At 42.6% G+C, this 22,898-nt stretch overlaps 1 protein-coding gene across 1 annotated transcript in view; it reads right to left on the reverse strand.

The window, feature by feature from the left end:
- The window catches only part of LOC100607713 (putative tetratricopeptide repeat protein 41), a 72,437-nt gene extending 51,815 nt beyond the window's left edge, over positions 1 to 20,622 (reverse strand). The window contains 5 exon segments of the mRNA XM_004089424.3: positions 2,516 to 2,676; positions 10,945 to 11,168; positions 16,045 to 16,225; positions 19,807 to 20,472; positions 20,475 to 20,622. Coding sequence (XP_004089472.2) covers positions 2,516 to 2,676; positions 10,945 to 11,168; positions 16,045 to 16,225; positions 19,807 to 20,472; positions 20,475 to 20,622 — 1,380 coding nt within the window.
- Positions 20,623 to 22,898: the final 2,276 nt, after the last annotated feature.

Genomic DNA, 22,898 nt, shown 5'->3' on the forward strand with positions numbered 1-22,898 from the left:
TAGCCAACCCTAAACTGTTTACCCTGCCCTGCCTTGCCATTCCTATAGAAATTCCAGTAAAGACTCTGGCTTCAGTTTCCCCTTGTTCCTGTCCTCTGCCTCCTGACCACCCTTCCCCTGGGTCCCTGAGCAGCATGTCCCCTTCTCTCAGGAAACATAAGTAACGACTTCGTCTTTCAGTGGTACTGGCCTGTCCATGTGGTCGCCCAACCATACCTCTGTAAATTAAATCCTGGGCATAATTTTAATATATGAACTCATTCTATCCTAATGACAACACTCTAGAAAGGCCGAGAAAGAAACTCAAGGATAGAGGAGCTACATGCCTTATCTAATTCATTCTGCTAGCTTAAGTGGCAGAGCTGGGATTCAAACCAAGAGTCTGGCACCAGAGGCAGCCTCCTAATCGCTACCCTAAACTGCTTCAGGTAACTGTCTGGCCATCCTTCCTCCTTCTAAAGAGCTCTGCCTCAAGTCCTTCTTCCAGAAAGCCATCCCTTCATGAGAGGCTGTCACAATACTACATACCAATCTGTACCTCGCACATGTCACAGTTGCAATTTATATTTATTTGAGTGATATGACTTCATTAATGTCTGCCATTCCCCACTAGAATGAAAGCTCCATTTCTTTGCAGGGACTTTGTCTGTCTGTCTTTGCTAATAGTGCTTTGCCTACAGTAAATGCTCATGATATATATACAATTTTTTTTTGAGATGGAGTCTCACTCTGTCACCCAGGCTGGAGTGCCATGGTGTCATCTCAGCTCACTGCAACCTCCACCTCCTGGGTTAAAGCAATTCTCCTGTCTCAGCCTCCCAAGTAGCTGAGATTACAGGTGTGCACCACCATGCCTGGCTAATTTTTTGTATTTTTTTTTTTAGTAGAGATGGGGTTTCACCATGTTGGTCAGGCTAGTTTCGAAATCCTGACCTCAAGTGATCTCCCTGCCTTGGCCTCCTAAAGTGCTGGGATTACAGGCATGAGCTACCGCCCCCAGCATTGTGATATATTAAATTAAAAAGCAGGTTAAGAAACAATGTGGTGTGTAACTTCTTTACATAAATATGCATATGTGTATATATATAGATAGATATCCATAGGAAAAAGGGTATACAGCAGCAAAATAGTTACCAGTGGTGAGACTATGAGTGTATTTAATTTCCTATTTTCTTCTTTTTTATCGTATTTTCTATGAGAAACAGATCTTATTCACGTAATTGATTGATTACGTATAGTTTTAAGTTTTAAAGAAGCTGCTTCCCAAAGTAATAACTAGTGCCAAGTATTAGTAGAGGTTCCACTGATCCAATATTATTTCAAACAGGAGAAAAACTGAAGATGACAACCCATGAATGCAATTTTGTATGTGTAAAACCAGTGAAGATGAGGTAGACCAAACTATACAACATAAAAGACAGTAAGACTGATCAAAGTATAAAATAGGGGGCAGATATGTGCATGGGGAAAGGCCCCAGTGGCTGGAACCAGAATGCCCATGTCTGAATTCTGAGTCCACCACTTAACCATCTTAGGACCTTAGACAAGCTACCTACCATCTCTGTGCTCAGTTTGCCTTGTGTAAATAGGGAAGATGAGCACAGTCTCTTCCTAATATGGTTGTTGTGTGAATTAAATGCATTAATATTCTTTTTCGTTTTTGTTTTTGTTTTTTTGGAGATGGAGTTTCACTCTTGTTGCCCAGACTGGAGTGCAATGGTACAACCTTGGCTCACTGCAACCTCTGCCTCCGGGGTTCAAGCGATTCTCCTGCCTCAGCCTCCCAAGTAGCTGGGATTACAGGTACCTGCCACCACGCCCAGCTAATTTTTGTATTTTTAGTAGAGATGGGGTTTCACCATGTTGGCCAGGCTGGTCTTGAACTCCTGACCTCAGGTGGTCCGCCCACCTTGGCCTCCCAAAGTGCTGGGATTACAGGCCTGAGCCACCGTGCCCAGCCAAATGCATTAATGTTCTTAAAGTTCCTAAAATGGTGCCTGGCCCATTGTAAATACATTATAGAAGTATTTGTTCAATAAAATATAGAGCAGGGCTAGGTGCAGTGGCTCACACCTGTAATCCCAGCACTTTGGAAGGCAGGCTGGGAAGCTCGCTTGAGCCCAGGAGTTCAGGATCAGACCGGGCAACATAGCAAAACCTCATCTCTACAAAAAGTTGAAAAAATTAGCCAGGCATGGTGGTGTGTGCCTGCAGTCTGGAGGCTGAGGCAAGAGGATGGCTTGAGCCCAGGAGTTGGAGGTTACAGTGAGCTATGATCATCCCACTGCACTCCAGCTTGGGCGACACAGCAAGACCCTGTCTCTTAATTAATTAAAATATAAAGCAGTAACTAAAAGCAGTGTTGGCTAAAACCAGAGATGTGTGATGCAATGGAAAGGTGTTATATATAATACATCCTAAATAATGAAGTTTTTATTCTTTGTATTTCTTTTTTTAAATTGTTTTATTTTTATAAAGTTGTGATAAAATAGGGGTTATTTTAAAAAGATGTTACCTTCTGACCTGAAATCCCATAAATGTCAATCAGTTCTTCAATTCCATCTAGTACAAGTATGCATGGCTTTAAACTGATGGAAGCAATGAATACTTCCACAAGAAGTGAAAAGACCAAGCCATCTGAGTCTTCGTTAAGAATATCTGTTTCAAGCTGAGTACCTACAGCACAGAAATTGGTTCAAATTAGGTGGAAATGATTCCGTCATTGCTAAAACATGTTTATGGGCTGGGGAAGCAGAAGAGGTTGGGAAAAATGAGTGCTACTCACAGCTATATGTCTAACACACATATGTATACATGTGATTACCATCTTCAAAATATTCAACCCAGAAGAGATAATAGCGATGGTTTACCACCAAAACGTATTGGAGACAAACAGATTGTCTCCAATACGTTTTCAGGATTTGATATAAAAAATATTTTTGTGTGATCCAAAACATTACTCTCATCTTCCAAAATGCAAAAACAGGTCATGTTACAAACAGTTGGATACGAAGAGAAGCCCTGTGATCCGTGAAGTTTCTGACACTCCTTAACATTGGGTGCGTGCTTAGGGTCACAGCCACCACCCTGGGATCTTCCAGTAATGCTCAAATATAGAAACTCCCACCCACTGTCTTGTTTCCTTGGCCCTAGCCCATCTTAAACTTAACAGAAATAATCCTAAACTCCACCCACACTATTGGGCCCTAGACTTTGGGTTCTGGAAAGTATACATTCTTAGAAAGAACTAAGCTATGAACCCCCAAAAGGCAAAGAAAGTCATTAGAGATGATTGACTTTCAGACTGTGATAAAGTGACCTAGTAGCAGCAACCCCAAGTTGTAATCAACTACCTAATACCCTAAGAACATTTTACTGCAAATTCCGTCTTGCTTTTATTTTTCAAAAGCAATATTTTCCACAGAAATTTAAGCACATTGAGGTCTGGAAAATCGAGTCACATGTAGAAGCTTTAATGGATTAGGTCTCTCAGATGCATTAAGATTTTGTTAGAGTCGTTGAGAGTAATTATGTTTAGCAAATATTTATCAGTTGCCTATTATGTGACGGTTCCATGCTAGATGCCGAGAGGAGATAAAATGATTCATATATGAAGTCAACCACCTAAAGGAAGTGGAAATTGGTTCTGTATAGAAATAGCCAAATTTCAAGGCAGAATATGAGTCTGGAGGCTACTGAAGCTTGATGTAGAACCATCACAATAAAGAAAAGCTCTGTGTGAAAGACACTTCAAATAAGCCTTTAAGGGTACACAGGCAGAGACAAGAAGAAGGGCATATCATCAAGACAGCACAGCCAAAGGCTGGGACGTAGGAAGGTACCATGAACAGTTGAAAAACAGCACGTTGCTTAGAGTAGTGGTTCTTAACAGGAGAGGTTCCAGGGTTTTGAGACATCCTACAACACAGGACAGTCACATCCAATGAAGCTTTGTCCCCAGGTCTACCTGACTTTCAGATATTTTGATAATCATGTAAGGGGGAGAAAAAAATTGATAATGACCTAACCTAGAAACCAACTCCATTTTACATACAAACACAAACTATTTTTGTATGGTTTTAAAACACATTGAATTTTCTAGAATGTAACACCACATAAATTGATGAAAGATTATACATTGTTTTGTCTAAAATGACACCAAGATTTAGTCACCATTTCAGAAAATCACCACCCAAAAGCAATATTGCCTATGATGTTTGAGTCTCTTTTTTTTCTTTTTTTTTTTTTTTTTGTTTTTGTTTTTGAGATGGAGTCTCACTCTGTCGCCCAGGCTGGAGTACAGTGGCATGATCTTGGCTCACTGCAACCTCTGCCTCCCAGGTTCAAACGATTCTCCTGCCTCAGCCTCGAGTAGCTGGTACTACAGGCGCACGCCACCAAGCCTGGCTAATTTTTTGTATTTTTAGTAGAGATGGATTTTCACCATGTTGGCCAGGCCGGTCTCGAACTCCCAACCTCAGATGATCCTGCCTGCCTCGGCCTCCCAAACTGCTGGGATTACAGATGTGAGCCACCATGTCCGGCCAATGTTTGAGTCTTTAATATGACACACCCATGTCAACCTATATTTATAGACTGAAACTTACTGCTTTTATGGTGATTTTCTATACAGAGGCACTATGTCTTTGATTCAAGTCTGAGCATTTACACGTTCAAATATACATTGTTTTATAATAAGTTACTTTCTCTATATTCATCTTTTTATAGTATAGTAGAGTTGTGTTAACTTTTAAAGAGATTTTTATAACACAAAATGATCATAAAATCAGTTACTTGAAACTTTTTTTGTGAATGTGAGACATTAAAAAAGTGAAGGTGTCAGAAAAGATAGAGATTGAGCTTATGTCAAACAATGAAAAATGATTTTCAAGAAAGGGAAGAGAAAGAAATTCAGCTTGATGATTCATCCCTTGAATTTTTATTTAAAAACCTTTAAAATTATGGACATCACTGAGATTTCAGAACTGAAACGACAGAATTTTAGAGCAGAAGGGGTTCTTGGAAATCATCAAGCCTAGTCCAGACCCTTCATTTTGTAGATGAGGAAACTGAGGTCCAGAGAGGTGAAGGGAATGTGAACACACAGATCATCAGGAGCTTTTAAAACACTATTTTTTCTAATGGTTTGTTTTCAAGCCATGTGTGGCCCCCATTTCTTAGTGTAGATGGCTCAGAAGCAGCCCCTGTCAGAGCCCACAGAGGTGTGGATCCTCTGCCTCTTCCACAAGGTTGGCATAGAGTGTAAGTGACAAGGTGAATGTGAATGAACCTCAGGAAGTATATACCACCTGACAATCACAGAGCATAGAGCACTAATATAATCAGCAAAAATTAATTCTAAGCAAAAAAAAAATACTCATGGCTGATGCTTATAGATTTATATCTTTGTATATGAAGGAAAATATATATGTTGAGTGGTTTTAAAACCACATTTTTGGTGCTTACAATTATTTTTTCTGAAAATAATGTTGACAATAAAGTCAGCGTTACTAGTATTGGAAAATGATTCTAAACATTTCTCCTTATTTTGGCAGGAACAATCTGTCTCTACTAAATGACAATGGCCAATTGCCTCATTTAAATGGTAACAGCTCACGTGTTGAAACAGCCACCTAGGGATTGACAAACTCATGTGCTTTTTAGCAGTGTTATCTCTCATCATTCAACATAGGTTTATTGAGAAGCTTCTGTGTCTGTGTCAGGCAATGGGTATGACAATGGCCAATAAAATAGATATGATCCCTGCACTCACGGAACTTACACAGGGAGACAAACAATAAGACAGATCACAAGATCATTTATAATTCACCTGAGGGACCTAGGGAGGCAAGCTCACAGTGCCTGGAGGGAGACACTTGTGTAAACTAAGATGCAGTGGGACTGGGGGTCCTGTGCCACATGGTCAAAGTTAGGGCTGAGGGACAGAGGTACCCATCAGCCCCTCTTATGGAGGGGGTGACCTTTGAATAGGGCCATAAAGGATGAGAAGGATTCCACTGCCCTGAGACAAGGGAAGGGGCATTTTAGGAGAAGAGAACTGCATGGGCAAAGGCATGGAGGGATGGAAGTGACTGGTGTGATCCAAGGAGATCAAACCTGTGGGGCAAAGGGAAAGAGATCAGGCTGGGAAGTCAACAGGGTCCAAGACGAAAAGCTTGGCAAGCTCTGCCAAGGATTTCTGTCCATTCCACATCACCAACTTGAGCAGAGACTTTCCCGATGCTGGGAGAGGAGACTGATAAAAAGCAACCACAGGAGGGAAATTTTCTTTTGCTGGCTCAAGGAGGATGGCAGTGTAGTGATGAGGACTAGGGGCTTCGATCCCAGCAGAGACCTGAGTTTGCACTCCCTGCTATGCCCTTGCTTAGCTGTGTGGCTCTGACATTCTGAGCCCCATTCTTCCAATGTGGGATGATAATTCTATGGGTGGACCATTGAAAGCATTAAACGAGATGCTGATAAAGCCCTTAGCACTGCTACATAGAAAGCCTTCAATAAATGGAACTTATTCAAACCCGCCCTCAGATTCCATGGGGTCACATGGTGGGGAAACATGCAAATATGAAAATCAGTGACCATGCTGAGCATGGTAGCACACGCCTGTAATTATAGCACTTTGGGAAGCTGAGGTTGGAGGATTGCTTGAGCCCAGGAGTTCAAGACCAGCCTGGGCAACATGGCAAGACCCTGTCTGTACAAAAAATTAAAAAATTAGCCAGGCATGGTGGCACACTCCTGAGGTTCTAGCTACCAGGAGGGCTGAGGTGGGAAGATCACTTGAGCCCAGGAGGTCAAGGCTGTAGTGAGCTGTGATCACACCACTGCACTCTAGCCTGGATAACAGAGCAAGACCCTGTCTCAAAAGAGAAAAACAAAAGAAAAAAGTCAGTGACTACTCTGACCTTCCGTGAAGTGTGTCTTCTGTGACACCAGTTGCCCGCAAGGCAGGCAAAGGGTGTAGTAGTCAGTAGAGCTGGCTACAGGCAGTTCCCGTCTACAAGATCCCTTTATCCTCGCAAGCAGGGATTGAGGACAGAAGAGCAGAAATATGAGTGTCATTGGGTGTGATTAGGTGCCCTAGATAGAAAGGGTCCCTGGCTCACAGCCCACGCAGGATCTGCAGCTTCAGACAGCTGAGGCGGGCTACAGAAAAGTGCTCTCTGCAAAGAGGCTGAATCCGCCCCGAGCACCTGGCCTCTCAGGCTGACTGTGTTCGCAGCAGCAGCTCTTCCTCCTCTGCCCACATCCACCTCACCCAGGTGAAACCAGGTCTCAGCAAAGGCAGCCACAATAAATGACTCTGGGGCCAGCCTTCTCCGCTGACCTGCAGGCTTTCTAGGCTGCAGAGGCGATAGCTGCAAACTCTCTTGTTTTGCAGTTCTTCCTCTCCCTACTCAGCTAATGAACAAGAATGTCTTGTTTCCCCTAGCAGCCCCCACACCCTGCTTCTTTCTCTAGCTCAGAAAGGAATAATAACAACAACAATAATAAATAATAACAACAACAACAATAATAGCAGCTGTGTGCCATGTACTACTTTAAATTCCTTACTTGTATTTTGTATTATGTTTTTTGGGTTTTTTTAACGCAGTTTTTTTTTAAATTTTGTATTATGTTTTAATTCTCACACAGCCTTATGAGGTTAGTACTATGAACCCCATTCTCATTTTACAGATGAGAAATTGGGGAACAGAGAGCTTAAGTAAACTGCCCAAGATCACACAGCTAATAAGTGACAGAGCCAGAACTGTGGGCCAAGTCCAAGACCAGCCCTTCCTCTTGTTAATGAGGAGGGGTGTTCTCTCAGGGTTAGAAAGTGTCAAATATTCGTAGGCTGTTCCTGAGCTTATTCTAATGTTGTCAGCCTAAAAATCTGGGTTTTTTTTGAAAGACAGCAGCTGTTTTTATTAGGAGTTCTTTGCATCCAAACACACGTTCATTAAAATAACAATTCACTTTGGGAATAAAATCGTAATTGAGTGTGTAGCACGGAGTTTACATCATCAGCCTGGCCAGACTGAACACCTTTGGGATGTGCCAGAATAGGATTAGTCGCTGTGTAGACACCGTCACACCTGCTTCTACTGATTTTGACTTTATCCATTTTATATGCCCTGAGAAATGCAACCATAAAGACCTCATCCACACCCACCACACGCACAGAAAGAAACTCAAATCCCTGTACCCTTGTATAGAGATAAGATACACCCATCAAAACTCACCCTGGGCACCCACATACTCACTTAGGGCCCAAAGGCACACATGGGTACGTGTCCCTGCATGACAAGAGATGAATTCCCAAAAGCAAGCAAAGTCAGACACATACAAACATTGAAATACACAGCAGGTGCCTAACAATAGTAATAGCTAAGATTTATCAATGCTCACTATATGCCAATGCTTACTAAGAGCCTTGGTCTTTCATAGTTTATGTTAGTTAATCTTGTCAACTACCTGTAAGGCACATTTTAAAAATAATTATTATTATCCACATTCTACAAATAGGAAAACTGAGCCACAGAGGGTTAAAATAACTCACCCAGGGTCACACGGCTAATAAGTAGTGAGACAAGGTTTGAACGCAAGTGGTCAGACTCCCTAGCTGCTCCTAGCACAGTCAGGCACAATACAGGTCCCACACGATTGTGATTACACGTTGGCCCACACCTGGCAACTTAAATGTCACGTGCCCAAAGCAGAACTCCATTTCCCTCAAAACCTGCTTTCCCTCAAAACCACCCCACCAATGCTGGCCCATCTCAGTCAACAGCCCTCGCCACCCATGTAGTTTCCTAAAGCCAAAAGCTAGGAGTTCTCAATTCCTCCCTTTCCTCCAACCCACACCTTCAATTCATTAGCAAATCCTCGATCCACCCAAAACCCTCCACCTCCACTGCTACTGTCCTCTCTGAGCCACTGTCATCTCTGGCTTGGACTATTGCAGTAGCCTCTAACACCTGTCTCTGCCTCATGCTTGTCCTCTTACACACATTTTCCACACATGAGATTGATTTTGGTCTTTTAAAAATATTAATCGAATCATGTCATTCCCCTGCTTAAAACCCTCCACTGGCCTCCCACTGCACTTAATAGAATCCAAACCTAATGTTATGGCCTGCAAAGCCCAGAGTGGCCCCATCTTCCCCTCCTGCAGTCCATCGCCGCCCAACCACACTGGCTCTCTTTCCAAGTCATTCAACTTGCTTTCCAGCTGAGGAGCTGTATGACCTGAGCTGTTTTCTTTGCCTGGAATGTTCTTTCTCCTGGTTTCCACATGGCTGCCTACCTTCGTGTCCATGAGATCTCCACAGAGAAAGTAGCAGAGATGATGGCTACCTGTTCCACAAAAGCCTATGCTCCCCCTTCCACAGGGCGGGATTAGTGTTCTATCCCTGCTCAGTTCCCAGTGTGGCCATGTGGGCCCGATGTGGCCAAGTGCTTGTCAAAAGAATGGGTGTGGAGGTGGCTATGAATCCCTTCCAGTCTGAGACTTCTGAGGAACAGATGTGCTTTTCCACTCTTTCTCCTCCCCCTAACACAAGTGGAGGGCTCTGAGGCCCCAGGGGATGACCTAGCCTTAATATGGAAAGAAAGCCTGTGTCTCCGAGTCAACACATGGAGGAAAGTGACTTGTTACCTAACTAGGGACCCCATATTACACTGTTTATATGAGTAAGAAATAAGCTTCCCTTTGAGAAGCCACTGAAATGAGATTCAGTTGATATGGCAGCTAGAGTTGCCCTAAGACAGAGACATAGCCCCTGACTGCTCAAATAGCCACCCTGGCACCTTATCACATCACACTGCATGGCACTAATAATTATTTGACATGTTTCCTATCTATTTGTTATCTGCCTTTGTCAACTAGGACATAATATCTATGGGGGCTATGACCTTATTTGCCTGATTTACTCCTCTATTCCCAGAACTGGGAAGAGTGTCTGGCACAGAACAGGCAACCAATAAATATTCTGTAATGCATGAGTGAGTAAATGAGAGAATGAACCTGCTCAATACATGGTTATTGAATTGAGTAGGGCCAGCAGTAGTGGAGAGGCATGTCCCGCCCAGGGCCTGGCGCTTGCTTCCTCCAAAAGTGCTGTTCCCAAGACGCCCACCTGGTTCCCTCCCTCCTCTCTTTCAGTGATGTATTTAATTGTCCCTTCCTCAGTGAGACTCCCCAGAATACCCTGTTGAAAATCCTAACAGTTCCTACACCATCTGCCTACCTCTTTCTCTGCTTTGGGTTTCTTCATAGAACTCACCATTATTGAACAGTCTCTTATTTAGTGACAGCTAATTCTTTGTCCTCCTCCCTCCCCTAATAACATGAAAACTCCATGAGGTAAAAACTGGTGTCCATTTTGTTCACTATTGTATCCCCACTGCCTAGAATAGTGCCCTGGCACAGAAAGGTACTCAAGTAACGTTTGGTGAAAAAGAAAAGAAAGAGAGAGGAGGAGGCGGATGGAGGAGAAGAGGGAGGGAGGGAGAGGGAGGAAGGGGAGAAGGGAGGGAGGGAAGGAGAGAGGAAGGAGGAAGGAAGGAGGGAGGGAGGGAGAAGAAAGGAAGGAAGGAGGGGAGGAAAGAAGGAGGGGAGGAAGGAAGGAGGGAAGGAAGGAGGGAGGGCAGGAAGGAAGGAAGGGAGGAAGGAAGAAAGGAGGGAAGGAAGGCAGGCAGGCAAGCAGGAAGGGAGGAAGGAGGAAGAAAGGAAGGAGGAAGGAAGGAAGGCAAGCAGGAAGGAAGGAGGCAGGCAGGAGGAAAGAAGCCTAGCTCTGTGAGGGAAGAGGTGGGTAGATGTGGGAGGCAATACAGGGTTTAGATCAGAGCAAGGGAACAACACCCACACGAGCAGAAGAGAGAACCACCCATTTCTAATTGCCCTGACATGTCCTGAATGAATGGTAAGTCTGACTCTGTTACCGTAGTTTCTGTACTGTAATTCTGTGTTGAAGTAATGGATCACAGACATGATGTGGCTGCTTTCACAGGTGCTGCCCACAAAATGAGAAATCAACAACATGCTCGGATGTTTCTTTTTGAAGTAATTAACCCAGTTGGCAATCAGAGTGGACTTCCCACAACCATTTTCTCCAGACAAGAGCAAAATAGACTTGTAAGTTGGAGTAGGATTTATTCTGAAAAATAAAACGGTAATAAAATGTAAAGAATATTTACCAAGGAAGGAAAGCAGGGAAGGAGGGAGAGAGGAAGGAAGGAAGGAAAAGAAAATTTTCCTGCACACATTTTCCTTCTAAAAGATAAAGTTCTAGTTTCAATTTTGGCCTCAGCCGGCTTCAAAGAAGTCATTCACCCTCTGGGCTTTAGCTTTGTCCTGTGTAAAACTAGAAGAGTAGAGACAGCACCCTTGGAAGGCCCTTCCAGCTAGACAAATCCTAGGTCTGTCCAGTAAGAACCAGGGTTACACAAAGGTCCCAAGGCCTGGGGAGGGAAACGACCACATTAGTCCACTGCCCTTGCATCTGGCTTGCTCCTCCTCCCTTGGGTTACCACCACCATCGCCAGGCTGGTCCTTGGTGTAACAACATATTGGAAGAGCATCAGAAATTGAAGCACTGCCAGGCGCAGTGGCTCATGCCTGTCATCCTGGCACTTTGGGAGGCTGAGGTGGGCAGATCACTTGAAGTCAGGAGTTTGAGACCACCCTGGCCAACATGGTGGAACCCCGTCTCTACTAAAAATACAAAAATTAGCTGCGTGTGGTGGTGTGTGCCTGTAAACCCAGCTACTTGGGAGGCAGAGGGAGGAGAATTGCTTGAATTGTGAGGTGGAGGTTGCAGTGAGCCAAGATCATGCCACTGTACTCCAGCCTGGGCAACAGAGCAAGACTCTGTTGGAAGGGAGGAAGGAAGGAAGATAAGAAGGGAGGGAGTGAGGGAAGGAAGGAAGGAAGAAGAAAGAAAGGAAACAAAGGGAGAAAGAAAGAAAAAGAGAGAGAGAGAGAGGGAGGGAGGGAGGGAAGAGAAAGAGGAAGGAAGGAAGGAAGGAGGGGAAGGGGGAGGGGGAGGGGAGGAGACGGAGGGGAGGGGAGGGGGAGAGGAGCAGAGGGAGGTGGCGGAGAGGAGGGGGGAGAGGAGGGGGGAGGGGAGGGAAGCACTCATATGCCAAGAATTCCCTTCAATCCTGATGACCACCAAATTAGAAATCAACTAAATTATTATCATTGTTAGTGACTCGCTGAACTGAGTGGGGTGTGTTAGCTGGTAATACTGCATGAATATCATTTCTTTGAATTGCCAAGAGCATAACACAACTTGTTTTGTGGCTTTCTTTTTCACTGAAAATCTTCTGAATATGCAGAGTATTCTCAGGTTCATGAAATTCACTCTGGCCTTGTGCCTTACGCAGTTATCGTTCAATAAATACGTGTCTAGTGACTTTTCATTGATGTAAGTTCCATGAGGAGGACAGTTTCCAGGCTCACCTTATTCACCATTGAATATTTAGTGACTTGCACAACACGTGACCATAACTTGTTCAGTGAGTGAATGAAATAAATAAACCTGACATTGAGCTTCAGCAAAGAAGAGAATCAGCCTGAAAATTCATTTTAAAAAAAAAACCTAAAACAGTGTCATTAGAAGTTGCTTCATAAGAATTCCATCTCCATGGCTGGGCACAGTGGCTTGCGCCTGTAATCCCAGCACTTTGGGAGGCCGAGGCGGGTGGATCACGAGGTCAGGAAATCAAGACCATCCTGGCTAACATGGTGAAACCCCGTGTCTACTAAAAATACAAAAACAAAATTATCTGGGCATGGTGGCGGGCGCCTGTAGTCCCAGCTACTCGGGAGGCTGAGGCAGGAGAATGGCATAAACCCAGGAGGCAGAGCTTGCAGTGAGCCAAGATTGTGCCACTGCACTCCAGCCTGGGCGACAGAGCGAGACTCCGTCTCAAATAATAATAATAAAAAAAAAATAATAATTACATCTCCATTAGTATGAGTTTGGAATCAACGCCTTATTGCTGAAATGATTTCACCAGCAAACCTGAATGGTCAGGTTTGATTTTGTGCCCTACTTCCACTTTTGCTCTCTTTCAGTCTCAACCAAGCAGTGTGAGTGAGTCTATCAAAATATGTCATAGAGGCCAGGCATGGTGGCTCATGCCTGTCATCCCAGCACTTTGGGAGGCCAAGACAAAGGACTGCTTGATCCCAGGAGTTTGACAGCAGACTGGGCAACATAACTTTTGTCTCAAAAAAAAAATTTTTTTTAATTTAGCCAGGCATGGTGGCATGCACCTGTAGTTCCAGCTGCTGGGGAGTCTGAGGTGGGAGGGTCCCTTGAGCCCAGGAGTTTGAGGCTGCAGTGAGCTAGGATTGTGTCACTGCACTCTGGACTGAGAGACAGAGCAAGACCCTGTCCCCATCCAAAAAAAAAAAAAAAGGAGTCATGTAAGCAGGTTATTGCTCTGCTCGAAAGTAGTACAGTAAAAGCCAAGTCCTTACGAAGACCTGTAAGACCAAACAAGATCCACATCCTCCCCGTTGTCCATTGCATCTGCAACCTCAACCCCTACCACCAGCCCTACAGCTCTGACTTTCTTCCAGCCGCCTGGCCTCTTTGCTATTTCTCCAGCCTCCGGGCCTCCACATTTGCTATGACCTCTGTCTGGAATGCTCTTCCAATCCATATGTGCATAGCTTGCTCCCTCACCTATTTCTGGTAGTTACCCAAATGTCACCGTCTCAGTGAGGGCTTCCCTCAGCCTACCAGATGGCCTAATTCCTTCCAGTGTTTCCTTTTCCTCCACAGCACTTGAAGGCATCTCAGGAATACTACATATTTCACATAGTTATCATGCCTGTCTCCACAATGCAAGCTCTGTGGAGGCAGAGATTTACGTCTCTTCTGTTCACTGCCATATCCCATCTCTAGAACAGTTCTTGTATCTAACAGGTAAAATAAATGAAGGAAAACTGCAATAAGAGACATCCACATAATCGGGGTAGGGTCTTAATTTATTCTCAAGAACAAAAAGAACATTTTATTTGCAAAGTAATCTGTGGTTCCTTTCTAAATGAGAAAAAAAAAGGATCCTATTGCTCTATATAGTTGGTTATTGAGACAATGCTTTGAAACCTGAAAATAACTTTCCTTTTCTGTTGACCTACACACACTATTCAGGAACTTAAGGTAGACAGCATTGTTTCCAAATGGCAAAGCAAACAAGGCCCTGAATGTTTTCATGTATCTAATATAAAAGGGCTTATTTGTTATATTTTTACTGAGCACAATAATTTGAGTTGTTCAATTGCAATAAAATTTATTACATTTTTCATCCACTCTAAAACACTTAAAATTATAACCTAAGTGAGAAATAATTCACATACTAAAAAATTCACCATTTTAAAGTGTACCCTTCCATGGTTTTCAATATATTCACAAGGTTGTACAAGCATCACTGCTATCTAATTCCAGAACATTTTTCAGCACCCCCAAAAAGAAACTGCACCCAGTAAGAATCATTCTCCATTTCTTTGACTACCCTCTTCCCCCAATAGGCACTAAACCACTTTGTGTCTCTATAAATTTGTCTACTTAAACCTAACATTCTTAACACATGACCTACATGTTTCTCCTGTAGTCTGAAAATATTGACTGAGCACCATGTTGTATTAACTGAATAAATTGTCTTCCTCTTGGCATGGGTTCCCAGAACCACAAGAATGTTGGTAGCCCTGTCCCTGAGTGAACTAAACCAGTAGGTTCTGAACCTGGGGCAGCAACGGCAAAGAACAGCCCTTAGCCATCCCAGCACTGCAGTTTTATTTCAAAGCACAAATCTCTCACAGGACACATGAGATGCAAGGTAAGAGCTGGAAAATGAGAATGGAAAAAATAAAGCTATCCTAAAAACCTCCCTGCTTCCAAGGATGAGACTGCGAGGGATACCACGGGTAACCCCAGCTCTCTCACTGCTGGCCTCAGCTTCCTAATGCCTGTGGGTGGTGAACACGGTATTTCACCACCCAGGGTGAGAAAGATATGGAGGTTTGATTGTAGAAGATACTGGATAAAACAGTGAAGCAGTGCATATGTTGAGTAAGATAACCTGTTTTTTTCTTTAGAGATGGAGTCCCACTATGTTACCCAGGCTGGGCTCAAACTCTTGAGGTCAAGGGATCCTCCCACCTCACCTGATTGGCCGGGATTACAGGCATACACCACCATGCCCAGCTCAAGATAACCTGATTCTTTACAAACAAACACAAATAATATGGTCCATATCATTTTCATAAGTGCTAGCTGAATATCTGAATGTAATTAATAATGAGCTGATGATACATGTGGAAGCTCTTTGTAAATTACACAATATTATGCAGATGCGTTATTCATATTTCCTAATCTAATTTCTTCCTTTTTCTTTTTTTTTTGAGACGGAGTCTCACTCTGTCGCCCAGGCTGGAGTGCAGTAGTGCGATCTCGCCTCACTGCAAGCTCCGCCTCCTGGGTTCACACCATTCTCTCGCCTCAGCCTCCCAAGTAGCTGGGACTACAGGCGTCTGCCACCATGTCTGGCTAATTTTTTGTGTGTATTTTTAGTAGAGACGGGGTTTCACCATGTTAGCCAGGATGGTCTCGATCTCCTGACCTCGTGATCCACCTGCCTCTGCCTCCCAAAGTGCTGGATTACAGGTGTGAGCCACCACACCTGGCCTAATTTCTTCTCTTTAAAGACACTCCATCATTCTCAAAAATTACTTAGACCACCTTTGATGTATGGGAGAAAAAAGAAGGTGGTTCCCTGCACTCTGGAAGTGTCTAATCTTCTTGAGGACACTGGAGGAAACTATGTGAAATACCAGAAAAATTTTGCAAGTGCAGAGTGATATCTGATAAGAAAATTCTAACCCCGGGGTGGCTTTTAGGGGGTCTCTCTTGCTTGAAGGGATGAGCATAGAATGGGGAAAGTTAGAAAAGGCATTCCAAGTTTGGGGGATTGCGTTTACCAAAGTCAGGCTGTTCTGCCTGAGCTTAGGATTTCTTGACATCTTACCTGGGGACAGAATCTAAACTGGAACCTGCTGCCACATTGTTAAAATCAAGTTCCACATCCTTTAAGGCAAATTTTTCCAAGATTTCAAAGGTCCTGTCTGACTCCTTGGAAATAACAAACATTTGCTTGCACTTCTCAGTAAACTCTTCGTGATAGAAATGTTCAAAGCTGTGCTTGTAGTCTTGATAGTGAAAAAGGTAAGTTTTAATAACTTAGATTAGTAGTTTCACATTTTCGATCCTACCTGTTATTACAAATGCCCAGGAAGGTATCTCTCTGTATCTATATCACCTTCTTTCTATTTGTGAAATATTCCATATTTCACAGCCCATTCAATATACTAGTGAAAGAAAACTACAGGAAAACAATTGAACCTTTCTTCTGCTATTTGTACATAGAATCCTACTTAGGATTCCAAGTCATCTCATGACCTCAGAATGACAAGGGCAAAAAAATTAGGCTTGCTATATAATGCAGGTCATTTTTTCAAACTGTTAGCGAAGTAGGAAGTTATCTAATTCAGTCTTGTGAGGTATGTATGTGTGTCTATGTATGACAGAGGTTGAGCGAGTGGGGTATATTTTTAGGACAAATGCCCTAATAAGGATAACAACCATGGGTACAGCTACAGCTCTGCCATTGGGCAAACTTTTTAAACTCTCTGATAAAATAAGGGGGAGGGGCCAGACAATGGATAATTTCTAAAGTTTCTTCCAGTTTTAATTTGCTGCAATTCTAAATTCATTGCCTAATAAAAGTCAGGGTGTTCTGGGCTCCCAAAATGCCTTCCTGTCTCTGGAGACACCCATATTCCCTATGTTTGTTTGTTTGTTTAGGAGTAAATGCTGTTATCAACACATGCAGGAAAAGGAACACCAGATAGTTTAGCCTGGTAAGTTCCCAAAATACTCACATTGTACCTTCATAGTTAACAGGGCTGCCCCAGGGCTCAGACAGGACCAGAATAGACCTGGAGGATCCACAGGCTGGCCAAGGTCAGCTTCCAGTTTCAAGATCTTGGACAGAATCTGGATGACCTCCCAGTCTGACAGTCCTCTTGCACGAACCCTGAACCTCATCCAATAGTCTCAGGGATCTTTAAGGACTTCAAAATTACTTCTATGGGTCAAGAGTGTAAACTGATAGTTCTACATTTTCTTACAATAACTACCAGCTGCCCAAATGGCCTATCACTACCCTAACTGTGGACTATGAGATTTTGGAGCTACCTAGGTGATTAAAGAGCATTGAAGATCCAAAAGAGAAAAGAATTTAAGGCTTCCTTCTAAAGCAAAAAGGATTATTTTTTAAATAATCCATCCATTCCATGCCTTCTAATTCAGACATTTTGACCACATATATACATTCAAGAATAAAGTCTAAAACAAGCTAACCTTTCAGTAATATCCAAAATCAAAGACTAAGGAGAACACTATGGAAAAATAATATGACCTTAACCCCAAAACACAGAAAGGCTATATTCTTGAACACATTAGTGAATATTAATCAATAGATGCAGCTCAGATTAAGATTAGTAAAAGAATATTAATATTAACCACATTTCTGACTTTAACCAAATGTATATATTCTTATCGAACCCATTTGTTATTCCTTCTCACTAGTTATTAACTCTGCCTGATATGTGTCCAGTGCTGTTTTTAGTGGTTTACATAATTACTCTCAAAGTGGTTAATGTTAACCAATTTTATGGAAGAAAAAACTGCTGTTGACCAACACTAAGTAATGCACTCAAGGTCACATAACTAGGAGCTGAAAAATACAAGATCCAACGACCTGTCTGTCAAATTCTAAAACCCCAAGCCTGTCATAAATATGTGGGTTCTTTTTAGCTGCTCAACATCCAACCACCCTACCCTAGTTTCAGTAACAACCCTGGATTATCATTGGGATCCACCCATCCCAACTCTCAGTTCATATTATTCCAAAGAGTCTAACTCCACTTCCAGCTCCAGAAGTGGCCTGTGACCCAGGATTAGCCAATCAGAGCATCACATTCCCTTGACACCCAGTGATTGAATCAAATGCAAGCATATGGCCCAGGTCAGGCTAATCAGAGCCAGAAAGACTCAATGGTAGGAATGCTAAGACTTTGAGCCATTTCTGCTGGACTTGAACCTGGAGCTGCTATGGCCCATCTTCCTCTTCCTTCACGATAGAGATGCTAAGGAGCTGAGCTAACATCAGGACAGCAGGGCCAGGCTGAGAAGTAGTCAGACAAGGGCCTGGTAACATGATTTGAGCAACTGAATGAAGCCTGAGCTGAATCAGACTTAATCCTGGCCTTTTTAGTTATATAAGCTAATAAATTCCCTTTTCGTTAAAATCAGTTGGAGTCACCTGCAACCAAAAGAGTTGGGACTGATACAATGTTCTTTTTCCAGGATCCCGATGATTTGGCTTCTAGGCAGAGTTTTGTCTAGCCTGCAGAGGTTTGTCTTCACCACCACCACCACCCACACTGAATTCAAATGACTCTCCTGTTCAGTACAGATCCATCTGCTCCCTATCACATCACAAGGACTATTGTGTGCCTGGTCCCTGAAAGCATTTGAGAATGTACCACCTGCCACCATTTTCCATCCCCATGTTAATTGGGCCCTTTCATCAGTAATTTATAATCTTTTGGGGTCATTAAGCCTTTTGAGAATCTGATCAAAGATACAGGCCATCTTCCTACCCCCAGGACACACATAGGCATACAAACATTATATTTTTTATACAATTTTACATAATTTTCATGTAGTCTATTTTTCATGTAATCATCACAGATCCCTCCTGAAGTCTGTCTAGGTGACAGACTCTTCCCTTTTTAATCTGGTACATGTCCACAGGACATTATTTCCAAAAATAATGGTAATCATTTCATATAGAGGCAATATGATGTCAGGCAATGCTTCTCAAACTTTAACGCACATGTAAAGCTCCTAGTCATCTTGTTAAACTGCAAATTTTAATTCAGTTGACCTGGAATGGAGCTCAAGATTCTACCTTTCTAACAAGCTACTAGGTGATGCTGAGGCTGCCAATCCATGAATCACACTTTAATAAAAAAGGTGAAAAAGAGCAGGCATAGATTTTAGAGTCAGAGAGACCTGAGTTCAAATCCTGGATTGGTCCCTCACTAGTTATATGACATTGGTAAGTTATTTCACTGCTACACAGCAGCTTTCATTTGCTCATGTGCAGAATCGGAATTATAATACCTACCTAGCAGGGTTAACCTTGAAGATTAAATGTAATAGCATAACCAAAGCACCAGAAAATTAATAAAAGTTGATTCTCTTCCTCTTAGCTCAGTATTTCTGAATTTTGGGTAATTACTGATTATGGGGGCTGTCCTGTGCACTGTAGGATGCTTGTCAGTATCGCTGATGCCAGTAGCTCTCCCCAAATCGTGACAATCATAAATGTTTTCAGACTTGGCCAAATGTCCCTTGAGGGAGCAAACTCGGCCCTGGTTGAGAACCACTGCTGTAGACTCACTTAACTGCCAGATATTTTGGGTCTTCTCTGAGCTCCTTAACCCCCTAAACAATCTTCCATGACTGACTCATTACTTGCTCTTATTTTCAGTTGCAAAAATCTTCAAAGTGGAAAAATACATGTCACAAGAACACAATAATAATTTTTAAATGCTTAAGGAATATTTGCAATCATTTAAAAATTCCTTTCACAAGGAAGACCTATAAAAACATTACCTTTATGTTGATAATGGACTTAGTTATCTCTATATTTACCAACCTATATTTTCAATCATTAAAGTGGCTGCATGAAGTTTTTCTATCACAACTGACCAGTCCTTGAAAACCAGCTCACCCAACTCGTGGAGATCACTATAAAATCTCACAGGGAGCCCTTTACTAATAATCTTGGCCTTAAGCTTTCCAATCCTCAATTTTTCCTCTTCATTCATTGAAGAACTCAAGGGCAGCCTTTCTCCCTTTTCCTCATCATCTAAAGCCTTCAGCAGTGTGGTTCCAGTCCTAAAGTAAAAATACTGAAATTGAGATTCATTCAGAAATGCTGCTTGGATTATCTCAAACTCCGTCAGACTGCAGTTGGGGTTCTCCAGAACCCAAGGATAACCGTTTTTGGCAGCAACATAGAGATTCTGTTCTACTTTGGATAAGCTTGACAAGCGAGTCACTTTGGAGGTCATGAAATGTGAGTAGTCACGGAGGAAGTCTCCATACGTCTGACCCAGCATGCAGATGAAAAAGGGAAAGCAGCTGTTCACGTAGCCAAGGCAGAGCTTCAGATGTTGGGAGCGAAGACAAGAATACTGTCTCAGCTGGTGGGTGGGTAAGGATTTAGGGGCCTTTAATGCTGACCAACTCAGGTCCACGGCTTTGAAATATGTGCCCCGGGAATTGCAGAGTTCATTAAGCTGAGGGAAGATGTTTGCCAAAAGTCTCTCTCTTCTTGAAAATCATTCAGAGTCGAGCAGATGTAAGGCTGAATGGGTTTCTGGGGCTTTTGAAGGAATTGGGTATACCTTTCTACATTCTCATTTGTCTTCTGGCTCATTTCTCTTTGCCTGGGGACAACACTATGCATAAAATATCACAATTTTCATCCTAGCACAGCCACTGACCCCCACTGCTTCTAATCTTCCTCCCAATTATGTTTGCTATGAACAGGTGGAAATCTTTCCTGAAAATTGTTTCTTATTGGTATTGGAAGGTGAGAGATGCCAACCAGGGGACAGATCAGAGTTGAAAAACAATCCAGTTTAAGTTAGGACCGAAAAAGAAAAAAACATCCATTTTAGGATTACAGGCAGTGCATGTCTCCCCTGTTCTTCCAAAGCTTTTGCTGAAGAACTGAGAACCAGAAGGCAAGTAGGCACAGGCCAGAGGCCTCCCCCTCTTTCCCCGAGCCTCCCATTCTACCTTCTCAGTGTCCCTGCGGCCAGCTGCTACTTCTGTCCCCTATGATTTTGGACGTTATACAAGGGCACTTGCTGATAGTGTGAAAAAGAAAACAAATCCAGAAAAGGAACTCAATGTCTTTAAGAGCAGAACAAGCCAAGAAAGACCTGTGACTGTGATCAGAAGCAAGAATGAAAGCAGGTATGAAGATGAAGTCAGGACAGGAGGAACAAAGGCCCTGGACTGAAAGCAGGTGGCAGCTGAGAGGCAAGGAAGTCTGGATCCAAGAACCTGGGAGAGTTCAGGGAATTTTTTTAGTCTTATATTGTGCAGGCTCATACAACACTCCACTCACCTCCATGAATTAAATTCCACTGAGCTAATGGAAAAACATACACCCTCCGACAATGTCATAGCTATGCTTGCAAGAGCTCAGAAAAAAAAAAAATGGTAACAACCTAGTTCTATGAGGTTTTTCTTGATACAACTCATTTCCATGCCAAATATAGCTTTTCTTTGGTTATGTTTATTGCTTTCACTTGTGGAAAAACAGATCACATTATATAGCAATTTTTCATCAAGATCACCTGACAACAATATAATGATGCAGTACCTTTTTAAAAAGTGTTAACCCTTTGCATGGAATTGTCTTGACAATCCTATGATAGCTAGGATTACCACCCTACTTTATGAATGAAGAAACACAAGTGCAGACAGGATAAACAGGACATCCAAAGTCAGTTAGCTGGGAAGTGGAGAGCCAGGATCTAAACGTAGGTCAGTCTTACTCCAGAACACATACAGTATGATGCCACCATAGTATAAAGATAAGACCCTAGGTCATGCAGACACTATAAAATTGGTGGGTGGGAAACACCTATGCAATAAGCAGTAATGTAATAAATAGGTGGCAATTTAGAAAAGAGTAATTTAAACCACAATCTCACGCTATTTAAAAAAAAATTCTGAAAGATGGCAGAATAGACACCAGAAGGGTTTTATTAAGAGACGCCTCGCCAGCCATGTAGGAGGCTCAAGATAGATTACTGGCCCTTGCAGATTCTACCTTCTCCTATTCCCCTGTGATCAAAGGTCATTCCTGTTTTACTCACTACCAGTCCTTTATCAATAGACATATAAACAGAACCACACTCAGAGATGAGTCAAATAATGGAAACTTCAGATAAGTTTTAAATAGCTATGAATAATAGGTTAAAAAAAGCTAGTGGAGGGCTGGGCATGGTGGCTCACACCTATAATCCCAGGAGTTTGAGACCAGCCTGGCCAACATGGTGAAACCCACCTCTACTAGAAATACAAAATTAGCTGGGTGAGGAGGTGGCGCATGCCTGTAATCCCAGCTACTTGGGAGGTTGAGGCAGGAGAATTGCTTGAACCCAGGAGGTGGAGGCTGTAGTGAGCCAAGATCGCACCATTGCACTCCAGCCTGGGCAACAAGAGCAAAACTCCATCTCAAAAAAAAAAAAAAAAAAAAAAAGCTAGTAGAAAATATGTAAAACATGCATAAATAGATGTAAAGTTTCAGCAAAGAGATGAAAACTATGAGAAAGACTCAAATGAAAACATTACAAAGAAAAAACATGGTATCAGAGATGAATTCCTTCATCAGGCTTTCTAGAAATCTAAACACAGCAGAAGAATCAGAAAACGTGAAGATGGGACAACAGAAATCCCAACTAAAATGCAAAAAGGAAAAGAAAGAGAGAGGAAAAAGCCACCAAACTCCCAAGAACTATGAGAACAACTTCATCTACTCCAAATAGATATAATTGAAGTACCGGAAGTAGAAAAGAGGGAATGAGGCAGAAGACATAGCTGGGCAGGGAGGGGAATGGCTTGAATGTTCAAAAATAATCAAAGACATGAAACCACAAATCCAAGAAAGTCAGATAAACCCAAGCAGCACAAATACAAAAAAAAAAAAAAAGATAAAAAGAAAAA

This window comes from Nomascus leucogenys, chromosome 10 (assembly GCF_006542625.1).
Source record: "Nomascus leucogenys isolate Asia chromosome 10, Asia_NLE_v1, whole genome shotgun sequence".
NCBI lineage: Eukaryota > Metazoa > Chordata > Mammalia > Primates > Hylobatidae > Nomascus > Nomascus leucogenys.